Source organism: Ciona intestinalis, unplaced genomic scaffold (assembly GCF_000224145.3).
Source record: "Ciona intestinalis unplaced genomic scaffold, KH HT000098.2, whole genome shotgun sequence".
NCBI lineage: Eukaryota > Metazoa > Chordata > Ascidiacea > Phlebobranchia > Cionidae > Ciona > Ciona intestinalis.
Genome location: NW_004190420.2, coordinates 533,904 through 547,406, shown reverse-complemented (window position 1 = coordinate 547,406; position 13,503 = coordinate 533,904). Strand labels below are relative to the sequence as shown.

Genomic DNA, 13,503 nt, shown 5'->3' with positions numbered 1-13,503 from the left:
GCATTGCCGTTAGTGTCTTGCCCAAGGACACATACGCCCACAATGGTAGCAGCGACGAGCCTTGAACCCATTACCTAATGGTTACAGGCAGGCGCGCTAACCACTACGCCACAGCGCCGGCAAGGATGATATACATTTGTTTTTTTTTGTATATAGGAGGTCCTGCGGCGTGACGTGCTATGGGATTTAGGCCACAGTTTGCTCATTTTTTAAAACTATTTGATTAACTTGATCCATTATTTTCAGATACGATTTAACCTTCACTGCAACAGCCACAGGTCCACTTGGTGACATTGCATTGGACGATGTGGTTGTTGAGAAATTATCTTGTTTTTTACCACACATATATACTTGTGACTTCAATACTTCATTACAAGTATGCTCCTTTGTGATTAACACAGGTAATATTGGATACTAAACATATTTGATTTTTTTAGTTATGTGTTGGTCACAACCAATGTATATTGACCATCTTATGTTTTATGTTATTTATTTAATTTGGGACCAGATTTTGTGTAACCTGTCAAGTGTAGAGCAACCATTTTAAATACCAAGTGTAATAACTTCAGCGCTTATCAAACCGAAATGCAAATTCTGTATTTATTATTTGATCAATTTTAAAAGATTATCTATGTAAGCAACTAAAATTGATGAAATAAAAAATCACATAATTTAATTTTTGGTTCATCAATTAAAAAAATAGCTATAAAAGGAACTAAAATTGCTGATATGTTAAACAGAACCTGTTCAATACGGAAGCTGAATAATATACATGTAACATGTCATTTACTTTTTATTTGTATTTTCAGAAGTTGATCGTATATTTTTACCCAAACTCTATGATCTTCAACCATTTGATCCAATTATTGTTTCTGAGAGATCGCAGACTTCTACAGTCTTAACATATACTGGTAATGTAACTGATTACAGCAGCCATCCTGTTATTAAAAGTCCAATTCTTCCTGCTTTGACTTCATTTTACCCGGCATACTGCTTCAGCGTGGAATACAGGTCTGTTTGTTTGTTAAAATAAAATTTCATTATTTTGCTTTTATTTATTTTTTTTAATTTTGTTTAGTTTATAAACAATGTAAGTTTATTTCATGAAAGTTATTTACTTTTTGAGAAGATATTGAATTTTTGGTAACATTTTTTTACTTTATTAAAATTAGATGTTTTTGAAAGAAATCTTCTTTTGTAAATTTTAATATTTTTTCTTTAATAGGCAAAGAACAGATGAAGGTGACATAGGTGTCATTCTACGAAGTACAAATTCCAATCGGATGATGATATTACAGCATATAATGTTATCCCCACTCTCTAAAGTACGACCGTGGCTTATTTTTCAAACTCAAATCAACTCAAGTATTGATGCAGCATGGAACGACACGTTTACACTAGGTATAGATGTCTAACCTATGGTTTTAGGTTGTTTTACTGTGACTTAAAGTGTAAACTTCATTCAGAAGTACAATTTAGCTTTACATTTGTTTTAACTATATATTTCTTTGGCGTTTTAACTCTTGTGCTATTATTACCCATGTTTTTATTGGTATCCACACCATTTGAAAGCTGACAATTTAAGGTTGAAAATTGGAAGTTCCGAATTTATTTGACAACAGAATGAGAGAGTTGATAGTTGGGGATTAGTGGGTACATAAGTCTTGAGATANNTTTNTCAAGTGTGTAGGAATTAACAACTTTTAACTTATGAGATTGAAGTTTTGATTTTAAATTGATGGTGGATTATCTTGACCAGTGCTCTGAACATAGTTTCCCAAAACTTCTATAAAACTGGTTTAATCCACTTTTCAGAGTTCCATGGTTTGAGGGCTGCCTGGGTGAACAAGGTCACAGTTGAAACGAAACCTTGTGATGTGAACGTGTGTAACAATGGTATAAGATGTGGCAACAATCTATGTGTCATGTCACAACAACTCTGTGATGGGGTGAACAACTGTGGAGATTGGTAAGCTACTTTGATGTGTAAAATGATTTTATGAACATTTAATGTCAAAACATTTTTTCTGCTAAGATATTCAGTATAGTTTTAAATAAATGGTAAGCAGACTTAAATAACTGTACTAACGAATATAACTTTTGGGAAATTTCATTGTATAACTGGTGAAAAATGCACTAAACGACAAATTTAAATATTTTTTTTTACAAAACACAATTTGGGAATTGTAGATGGCGTTTTTAACCTATGTTTGCAAATGAAGTTTAAACTTTCTAAAAAATTTGAATTAACATCTGTTACCCCAGGTCTGATGAAATTGGTTGTACTTCCCACTGTGGTACAGTTGCTGATGTATTTACTCAATCTGCTGTGTTGATTGATGCTTACGTCAATACACCTCCTACCAACCGTCAATGTGTGTGGAGAATACATGGAAGACAGGATCAGCATGTTTTGATCGAATTTGGAGAATTACCCCGTGGATTATATTCTGGATCGTACAAAGTATGCGACATTGACCATTTGCAATATAGGCAGGAAAACAGAATTTAAAGCTTTATAATACTGCTGTTGACCCTTTTTCTCGGGCAAAAAAATGATGGCAATTACCTCAATTGAATTATTTAATTACAGCTTGGCCAAATTGGCGGTCAAGTAGAAAATAATAAATATCTTCTCAAAATAATCAGCAACAAAGTGGCATACGTGGTAGCTTGTAAATGGAGACTGTAAATACATTACACCAACTATGTGTAAACAAACTATGTATGTTGTGCAATTAGACACCCAATTTATAACTCTTTATTTGCACCAGCAGGCCAATATAAATGAATAAACCTCATTACTAAATCTAGTTTTGTTTAACGTCTAATTGAATATGTATTACAGGTTGATGTGTATAATGAATTTTCGAACAATGGATATCGGAATGAAAGTCGTGTCCTCAGTCTTAGCACTTTCACTTCTTCCTATGTTATCAATTCCACACAAGTTACCATAGCACTCGATATTGAAACGTAAGTCAAAAGAGTTGGTTAAAAAAGTTCTGCCGCTTAAGCAGACATAAAGTAGGTAAAAAATTTGCAATATACCGCCAAATAGTGGTTTATGAAACATATTAAACCCAGCGATTACTCTGCAGTTTTACAATGTTTTGCGAATTACGACCAAATTAGGAAGCACAATTTAAATAGAGTAACGTGGCCCATCTAAATACCATAAGTGTCTAATTTACTGTCTTAAGAATACAATTGATATATATAAATGGTAACAACAACTAACTGCCTTCAGTGGTTTTGAAGGTGTACAAAAAGTGGAACTTAAGGCAAATCAAGCTTAATTTTGTATTTTCGCATACTAAAACTAATAACTATATTACCAAATGTTAGCGATGGACAAGGGGTGTCTTAAGTCATATCACGTATGCAAAACGCTTGGTATTTGTTGAATTGTATTTATACACATTTCAACATTTTTTGCACAGTGTGTATAGGACACCTGCCATATGGATAAACGTTACTTTGGTGGGACATGACCATTGTAACTTTGTATGTGACAATCTAATTTGTGTGATGGACAATTACGCTTGTGATGGAATAGTAGGATGTCCAGATGAAAGTGATGAATCTTTTTGCACAAGAATTAGCAACGAACATGGAAACAAGGTAACTTACCTCTTCTTATTTATGCTACCTGCTTTTTGTGTAGATTTTTGGAAATTGTTTTTATTAAGATAAGAGGAGGAATATAGGTATTGTGAATTAAAAATAGTTAATTGTAAAACAGCAAAAAATAGTTAATAGAATTTTCTGAATACAACACAGTTTGAATTCATCAAATATACTTGGCTATTTGGTTCTCTAGTTTAAAAATCTGAATTTCATTTTCCAACATTTTGTAACCTTGCAGTAGGACTTAACTCGATATGTAATATATAATATATTGAATGCTTTTATACCAGAGGAGCAAATTTATACATTACTAACTGTTACTAAACATTTTTCAAACAATATACACATACTTCATAAATAATATCAACAACTCATATTAGTTGTTGGAAATTCGTCGATTAAATGAAGATTTCTCGTTGTTGTGCGGAGATGACGTCACAGTAGATGTGGCAGATGCTGTGTGTCAACAACTTGGTTATTGGAGAGCAGAAACTCCTTTGCAATTTACAAGCATTCCCCAATCAGCAGTCAACAGCAATATATATAGATTAATACAAAATTCAACTTATACTGGTGAGTACGTAGGTTGTACCATAATTATTACTCTTTCTAAGTGCAGTTTTGCACACCCAGTAGTGAAACAAATAAAATAAAACAATTTTTTGTTTAAGTTTCTATAAAAACACCCGTTTGGTAAGACCTTGTAAAAGGTGAAAATAAAAGTTGTTATATTTGTTAAAAATAATTATTTTATTTCAGCAAGTCAACCTTATGTCCATGCAAATGTATTTTTACCAATGCAAGATTTCCAACAAAACAGGTTGGAGAATCATGCTAAAAGTGCAGGTAAATATAAAACAAACAAGTCTTTTTACTATAAATGTTCAAGATATTGCTCGCAATGTCAAAATAATTTTTATATATACAATTCATGTGGATATATATGTATATGTGAAACATAATATATGTATGCATGTGTAAAACACATAAAACACTCACCATCTGTGCATAAAATCAAACAATATATATATGTTGTATACATGAATAAACAGACAATTTGTTATTTGTAGTTCTAGTGTGTTCTAGTTGTGTTTTATAAATTAGTTCAAAAACACTACTTTTTAATGCAATTGTTTTTTAGTTTTTTTACCAGTGTCATATAATTATATACCATACCCGTAGGCAGTTCAATGTGCCCAAATAGAAACTTATGGGTTGCCAACTGTGAGTCGTACCAGTGTGGTGTCCGACCAACCACCCGTACTCAGCAACAATCATATCGAGCCGTGCTTCGTTTGTTGGGTGGTCGAGAATCTAGAAGAGCAGAATTTCCATGGCTAGTTTCGCTGCAGGTGTGCTTGTGTATTTTTGACATAATAATGTCTAAATATCCTTGTAACATGATTGATGCAGGGAACAACGTTTGCTTTGTAACTGAAGGATACTGGGTTTATAGCGATGCTATTAAAGCTGTATTGATGTTACTGTTTTTACTATGGGTATCATTGAATAAAACGCATAAGAATAATTTCTCCAACACAGTGGTCACTCACTGTTGGGCATGAAGGCAATGCATATTCTGTGCAATAAAACACCTGTTGTTATACATTTTTTTGCCATGATAAAATAAATTTTCATCCCTATTCCTTTTCTTTCCATCTAACTTGCAGAAAACAAAAAATGTCCAAAATATAACTTAATTCACCTAGAATGAATCCTACAGTTTACTAACGCTTTGTCTTTTAAATTATAACAATTCTTTGTCCATTCACTCCAGTCAGATGGTGATCACATTTGTGGTGGTACCATCATTTCTGATCGTCATATCCTCACTGCTGCTCACTGCTTCGACGAGCACGACCCGCTTGGGTTCATGGTTGTCACTGGTGCTAATGACTTGAGGCCACTTGATTCTGAAGCTTTATCCTATCGAGTCCATTCTGCACAGATACATAGGTGAGTATTAAGTAAATAAGATAAGTGAAATATATAGGTAGATTCCGCTATGCTATGCTTATTGTCAAACTTTGGAGACTGAAATATTGAGCATAAATTAACAGCAAATCTTTAGTGATCAATTTCTAAAATTACTTTTTACACGATCCTTGTAAGCGTACAAGAAACATTTTACACTTACAATAAATGACAAAATGCTTGAAAAGCAGTTTTCTAAATAGCAAATATTTAAAGAAGAATTAAATGACAAGTTTTTTTTGGTTGCCCTGGATTAGTGTCTAATTTGGCCCATTACACCTTGATTTGAAGTGTATATTATGATTTATAACTTATATTTTATTTTCAGGCATAATTTACTTGACAAAACCTTATATTATTGAAAAAAATAATAACTTAGTTTTTATTAAACTGTTAACCTAATGAAGTAAACCTACTCTAATGTTTGCTATTTTTGTTTTGTTGCTACTGCCCTAATCTTAATTTTTCTTGCAAAATTTTTGCTTCTTAGAACCTATGACCAAACAGCATACATACCAGATTGGGACATTGCGATTTTGGAAGTAGAACGAAGATTTCAATTTTCTCAATTTGCTTCAAGTGCCTGCTTGCCTGGGGATAACATTTGGTTTAGACCAGGTGAGAAAATACACTCATCATATTTTGTTGGGAAATCTTTTAGTTTGTATTATGTCCTACCCTATTTATGTCGACTTGTTCTATTTCTTATATCTAATAGTTAGGCCCACATTTAAATTAAATGAGTCATGCTATAACTATCTAATTAGCTTTTTAACTATGACTCCTTATACCATATTACCACACAAGTTTTGTATTGTGTGTTTTGTTATATTAGGCATGAAGTGATTTACTATAAGAGAATGTTTTTTAACTTTTTGCACAGATATACCCAAATTTTATCGCCACCCAAATATTGAATATATATATATAAACAAAAAGCGAACCGTTAGTGACTCAATTATCAACTACAAATCACTTTAATATTACAAGAGTAAAAAAGATATTTGAACTGCAGTACAACCTGAATGCCCTATAATCAGGCAAATACATCAACTGGCAGCCAACAAGCACTGATGTATCATATAGTAACCATTACTTTTTCAGGCAAAAGATGCCATGTTGCTGGCTATGGTAGACGCTCTGAAAATGGGTTGGACCCTTACCTACAATACAATATTGAAACACCAATTCTCACACATAACATTTGCAACAAGGGAGGGTATGAAGGTTCTATTAGTGAAAGAATGATATGTGCTGGTTATCCTTCCACTGGGGGAACAGGTATCTGTCATGTAAGTGTTTGGAGTATTGTTTTATCAATTTTTGGTCTTGTGTTTTGTAAAAAAGGACTGTTCCATTGAAAAAAAAATGTTTAACAAAATTAGTTTTAAAATATTAATTTTTGGTAATTATTTAAAATATATACTATATGATTTTCAAAACTGTAAAAATGAGGAAACAAATTATTGTATCTTGTTTTACTTATTTGTCATGTTAATTTTGTAGTTTGTGTGGTAGGTTCCCTTTTCGACGTTAGTTTTTGTAACTATTAAAATATTTTTACTAATGCTTTTTTTGTTTTATAAATTGGTAAAATTCTTTTTTTTAGTATAGTAGCGTGTGGGGCATTTTTAGCACATAATATTTAAATATCCCAATCGTTTTTTAAACAATTACTTATGGTCTATGAGAATTGTGATGATGCCGTTTTATAATTCTTTGAAATTTTCTTAATGTTGAAATTCCAGGGTGACAGTGGTGGTCCCCTGCTGTGTGAAGCAAATGATAACAAGTGGTATTTAGCTGGAGTGGTTAGTTGGAGTATTGGGTGTGCAGAGAGAAAGAAGCCGGATGTTTTCACTAATGTTCAATATTTTATGAATTGGATCAACCAACATGCTAATTTAAGTAAGTTTGAAAATATGTAATTGGTCAAAGCCGTACATTATAAATTGTGTATGGCGAGATAATAGATACGTTTATGTCTGGCGTCGTGGTTTAGTGGTCAGCGCGCCTGCCTTTAACTGAGAGAAAATGGGTTCAAGGCACGAAGCTGCTACTATTGTAGGTGTATGTGTCTTTTAGCAAGACACTTAAAGGCAATTGCTCTAACTCACTAATGGGTTGTCCACTAATGAGTTGTCTCCAAGTGGTCACTAATGGGTTGTCCAAATTATTAGCCACACATAAAAAAGAATCCCCCCAAAAAATATTCACCCACAAAGTAACATACATGGTAACTCGTAAGCTGGCACGAGGTGTATGAACACCCGTGTTATAAAGACTGTCGTTTTCCAGGCGCGCGAGAATAAACTAAGTTCATTCATTCATGTTTATTCTTTTATATTAAAAACGCACATTTCAAACCACATTTTTAAAATCTAAGAATAATTTTAAACATTTTTTTTACCTTTTTAAAATCTAAGAATAATTTTAAACATTTTTTTTCACATTTTCAAAATCAAAGAATAATTTTATAAAAGTGAAAAAAAAAACTTGCTCTTGTTTGAACAGATATATCGATTCCAAGACATGCATTGCCAGGAACATGTGGTGGGGTGTTCTTAACATCAAGTGGTAACTTCGCCTCACCAGGATGGCCTTCCACTTATTTGTCAAAGTATTTGAGGTAAAATTTCTCATCATTTTTAAAGAAAAAAAATAACAAAAAAGTTTTTGTACATATTTTAATGAACAAAAATGAGAAAATGCATAAGTAAACAAAATTAATAGACTGATATTTTAAGTACTGTTACTATTCTTGGAAAAATAAATTTAAATATCCCATTTAGTAAAACAATTAATAAACATATTTAAACACATGAATTCAGTGTTTTAATTATGTAACAAACAATTTTAAGTTAAATTTCTTTTTTTTATTATGAATTTTTCACTAACTTTCTTACTGTGATCATAGAAACAAAATACATTTAAAACATTTGCCATTGTTAAATTTCTTGTATACAAGTGAATTATCCAATGACATAATCGCACTATACCCGTTTCCTTACCAACAGATGCAATTATCGAATTCTTGGTGGACCTGGCCAAACTATTCGTGTTGTCTTCAGTGTATTTGCAACCGAAAGTAACTTTGACACTTTAACAATCTACAATGGTGGAATAAATAACTCAAACATCATTGCAAGATTATCTGGCACAAATCTCCAAACAAGTAAGTTAATTTGTTGTGTTTTATTTATTATTTTCATATTTATCATAGGCAGTATTACACTCAAGAGAGCATACCTTGGATTTGCTTTTATGCATCATGCATGGTGGCTTTATACACCAATGAAACTTTTTTATTTACATGGTGGGGCAACGGCAGGTGTTATAACAAATTACAAGTTACCATGTGAGCTTTGAAGCAACTACCCTTACAGTTACAACATGTTCTAATAAACACCAAGCTATAGTTGCAAGCTTGACACTAGTCAATTAAAAAACTTTACTCTGTTTCTAGTTACATACACTGTTCATAACAACAGCATGGAGTTGGTGTTTAGAACAGATGGTGGAATAGTGGATCAAGGGTTCTTTGCAACTTACACAATCAGTGGCGTTCCCGTCAATGTTACAGGTTCGTTATGGTGTCATGAACATGTAGTGTATTAGGATCTTTTATTAAAATTAAAAGAACACATTTTCTGTTTATTCAACAGAAAATGTCGATTTTCAAAATGTATTGTGATTTTTTAATTCCAAAGCATGTACATGTCTGACTTAATATATTATAAAGGTCCTAACACATTGGTCACTAAAGTAAGAAATTCAAATTGTTACAGAAAGTCCACAAACTTTTTGCCAAAAGAAGAGTTATAGGACTTAATTATTAATGGCCTATTAGCCTTTAAATATAAAAGAAAAAAGGGTACTACTTTTATACTTAAATTTTATTTTAATTTTTATATTGGCAATTCAACTTTTATTTTTCTTTGTAGGAGAAATACTCCCTGTTGAAATACTACCAGCTAATTTATCAGCACGACACCCAAGTCTTCTTTTAGTGTATGGAATATATCATCCAACATCTCACATAGTTGGACACAGACCTTCATATCTAAAGGTAAACTTAACAAAACGATACAGATTTTATTATTTTCCTTGATTTAGAGAAGAACTTGGTTAAATTATTTACCAAAAATTTTAAAGATAATTTTTACCTACTTCTTGCTTGGATTTAAGTTTGCAGTAACTTGTCATTAAACAGTACATAATAAAATATTGGTCTGATATTTGGGGGGTATTGTTTTCCATTATAGTCTAAACTTGGAAAAATCTTCTTTAAAGCCAACTTTTCCATTTTGCTACCGTTGTGTCTTTGTTTTTGCTCCAATTAAACTAAATTATTTCATTTGTTTTATCCTTAGCTTGTTAAAAACTGTCATTTTACAGTTAATTGTCACCATTTCTAATTTAATAGCATCTTTGTCATTGTAACCAAAGAAATAAATACAAAATTATGTTAAATAACTTTTGTCAATCTGATAATTTGGGCACTTGACTGCTTTAACGCCTGTTACAAGAATATGGTTTTGTTTTCAAAAGGTATTTTCAGGACATTTTTAAAGAGTATATTCCAAGAATATAGTTACTAGTGCTTACCCATGCATTATATTTTCAGACCATATTATTAGATGATGATTCCACTGTTCAGTATCAGTTGTATTATTATGAAAATCAAGGGCAATGGCGACTTCTACAATCTGGTAAGTGTTTAAAATATTAGTCAACTGCATATTTTATTTTTAAAACTTGCATTCCATTCAGACAACTTATTTCAAACCCGAAGCCACCTTTATGTTAATGATAGTTCCATGGGGCCAGAATTAATCAGAACACCCTGGCATCAAGTGAATGGATCCATTTCCACAAGCATTGAGTTCAATATAGTGCCAAGAGCAGGTAGTTCTATTGTTACACTGCTTAATTCAACTTTCGATATTAACTGCCCCCCTTTAATACAGCTGCAACAACTTCATTGGAGCCACCCCCCATTATACGAGTGATACAGCTGCCCACAACTCCCACTGCTAACTGTGTGGTTGAAAAAAGAAATCTTCACGGTTATATCTCAAACAGTATTAACTCATCAAATCAGCAAACCTGTGACATACTCCTACAACCAAACACAAACTTTTCTGCCAACCCTACAGCAGGCAGTGCTTCCAGATACTTTATCCTTCTTGTCCATTTCTTCTACTCAGAAACTGGCAACACTCTAAAGTTGCATGGCAACACTGATCGCCAAGCACTTTATACTTTACAAGGAAGTTTGTCCAATAGTGAGTATATTGCATATACTTTTAAGATCTAACTGGAACAGTAATTATAGCAACCATCCTTTTAACCGGAAGTTACCATTGATAACAAGAAAAAATACTCACCTACACAGTAACATACTTGATAACTCAGAAATAGGCAAAATGCATAAAGCAGGACAACGTTATTTTAACTTACCCAAAAGGGAATTCATTTATAACAATTTTTCTGCATCAGATACTGAACGTGATGGAATTTTGAGGTCAATATTGCAAAACAGTGGTTCTGGTGATGGGGTTACAACGGGGTTTAAAAGCTCCAGCAATTTAAGTTCTTCCCAGCTTTCTACATATCTCACTCAACAACAGCCATGCTTGTAAGTTGTATATTATGCAACCAACACAATTTTTATAAACTCAATTTTCAAGTTATGTTAATAATTATAACACACTGAAAAAATATCGTTTTAACCAAATTAAGAAAGAAAGGTGGAAAAATTAATATTTACTTTTGTTCAAAAACATTTTCGCTGTATTTTTCTAATTATTTACAAATTATGGCTAAAATGAAATCTGTCATGTAACATTATTTCAAAATGTTTCCTTTTCAGAAATTCTTTATCTCGGTTTTCCACTGATAGTTGCAGTATGGATATTTACAACATATTTACTGCTATAGGATTGGATCCTGTTAATCAATTGCTAGAATGCAGTTTATTGTTAAGGTAAGTATGTTATAACAAACAGGCCTTGTCTAAATCGTAGTGGTGGTATTGATGTCCCATTACACTTTATATGATGGGGCAATTAAAGTCAATATAATATAGTATTCTGTTTCATACCCTTTTTGCCTGCTAATGAGTTACCACATGCTTAACTCTATCTGTAATTTTAGGGGAATTTTTTATTTAAGTGGACTGAGTTATAGTAATTGTTGTAAGGGTCCTTTTTACTCATTTAAAAAAATGTGACTTTTTATAATAAAATATGTAAATAATTGTAGTAATCAGTTAATTATCATTCAGGTGTTCTTCAGTCTCATGGTGTGACATGAGGAACATGTTGATGTCACTTAACACAACACGAACTACATCAAATTCTCTTATCACCGCCATTGGTAACTTTTGTGACAACCCCCTCTGGATGCCAACTGTAACCACAGGTAAGCTGATCAATTTTTACGCTTGAGGGTTCAGTTATGCTGGCCTGTTGCATATCTGAGTAAAAATATATTTTAATTCCAGCAAACGAGCATAGTGGCAGTGGGGAAAGTACTGATGGTAGAATTGGTCAACAGATCAACACATCAGCAATATCATACACCAAACATGTGATCGTATATGAAGGCAAGTTTTTCTTATTTTCTGGTTATTCTTATTTTTCTGTAAAGAAATCAAAAATATTTCGTTGATTTTCTACTAAATGTTACTTTATTAAACTCTTTATGTAATGTTACTAATACTAGTCTAATATTAATATTGTTTAAAATTTTGTACATTTTCAGGAGAAAATCTTCGATTGGTTGTATCAGGAAACACCTCACTTGTGCGTTATTACATTACTTACCATGTTGTATCTAATTTAAGTGACTCTCCCTTCAACCTCAGCTTACATAACACCACATACCTTCACAACACAGCACCAAGTAAGTGAAAACCATTTTATTAAAAGTCTAAGCTTTTAACAAAATATAAACTCATTGCACATTATTTATTCCACAAAATTAACTCTTGAATCACCACCAAGCAACCTATAGGCATTAGAACTTTCAATACAAATCTGTGGACTGTACTGTATATGTTTAAATGAACAAATGTAATTTATTTTTCTTTGTGTGGCTGGCAACAAGAGTCATTATAACTTGGGTGTTCATATCCTCACTCCAACTTACGAGTTAATTTCGTGAATAATCGCGAGTTAATTTCGTGAATAATAATTTCGTGAATAAGGCGTTTCATCCAATAAATCCACAGTCAACAGTGCATGGTCAGATAGCGCTGTGTTTATAATATTTAAACTTTAATTTAATGCAGGTCGATCAAAGCGATCTTTGGTCCAACTTGTTCAACCATTATCAATGGTGGGACATTCTACACTACCAACTTGGCAAGCAATACCAACCACAAGGAGATTAACAAGCACAACTACTACAAATTTGAACAGTGGTAAAATTATTCCTATTAGCTATATCTTTTGTTGTAGTACAGTTTTAAATAAAATGTTATGTTAAAAAAGGTTTTGATGTTTTTAATATATGGGAAACTAAATATAAAACAGTCTACCCATAAACGTCATTCACAGCAATTGGTTCAAGCACCACTTTACCACTTACCACCACGAACCCCCGAACCACTACAACCACAACCCCACCACCAACTACTACAGAGCAGGTTGCAGCCTTCACGAATGTGGCTTCTTCCTGTGGTGGGACAGCACAGCAGCTTGACCACATCGGTGCTCGCTGGGTGATCACGTCACCTAACTTTCCACAGAATTATCCGTTTATGTCTCAGTGTGAATGGAGATTCACCACAATTCCTGGATACCAGGTAACTTGGGAATAAATTATTTTTAAATATTTTTTGTAATGCATTATGCGCAAACGTAAAGGACAATGAAAAACATTTGTTTTACA

At 32.6% G+C, this 13,503-nt stretch overlaps 1 protein-coding gene across 3 annotated transcripts in view; it reads left to right on the top strand.

Moving 5' to 3' along the window:
- LOC100183060 overlaps positions 1–13,503 on the top strand; it is a 36,602-nt gene that overhangs the window by 12,218 nt on the left and 10,881 nt on the right. For all 3 annotated transcript variants that reach the window (XM_026838575.1, XM_018815658.1, XM_018815657.1), the window contains exons 26-53: positions 247–401; positions 810–1,011; positions 1,226–1,401; positions 1,816–1,969; positions 2,266–2,464; positions 2,849–2,976; positions 3,444–3,624; positions 4,011–4,203; positions 4,390–4,476; positions 4,813–4,982; positions 5,408–5,586; positions 6,095–6,222; positions 6,709–6,896; positions 7,353–7,512; positions 8,119–8,233; positions 8,622–8,779; positions 9,071–9,187; positions 9,549–9,673; positions 10,232–10,316; positions 10,378–10,512; positions 10,575–10,892; positions 11,107–11,245; positions 11,480–11,593; positions 11,894–12,030; positions 12,113–12,214; positions 12,373–12,513; positions 12,902–13,033; positions 13,170–13,417. In XM_026838575.1, coding sequence (XP_026694376.1) covers positions 247–401; positions 810–1,011; positions 1,226–1,401; positions 1,816–1,969; positions 2,266–2,464; positions 2,849–2,976; positions 3,444–3,624; positions 4,011–4,203; positions 4,390–4,476; positions 4,813–4,982; positions 5,408–5,586; positions 6,095–6,222; positions 6,709–6,896; positions 7,353–7,512; positions 8,119–8,233; positions 8,622–8,779; positions 9,071–9,187; positions 9,549–9,673; positions 10,232–10,316; positions 10,378–10,512; positions 10,575–10,892; positions 11,107–11,245; positions 11,480–11,593; positions 11,894–12,030; positions 12,113–12,214; positions 12,373–12,513; positions 12,902–13,033; positions 13,170–13,417 — 4,366 coding nt within the window. The remainder of the gene's footprint in view (positions 1–246; positions 402–809; positions 1,012–1,225; positions 1,402–1,815; positions 1,970–2,265; positions 2,465–2,848; positions 2,977–3,443; positions 3,625–4,010; positions 4,204–4,389; positions 4,477–4,812; positions 4,983–5,407; positions 5,587–6,094; positions 6,223–6,708; positions 6,897–7,352; positions 7,513–8,118; positions 8,234–8,621; positions 8,780–9,070; positions 9,188–9,548; positions 9,674–10,231; positions 10,317–10,377; positions 10,513–10,574; positions 10,893–11,106; positions 11,246–11,479; positions 11,594–11,893; positions 12,031–12,112; positions 12,215–12,372; positions 12,514–12,901; positions 13,034–13,169; positions 13,418–13,503) is intronic.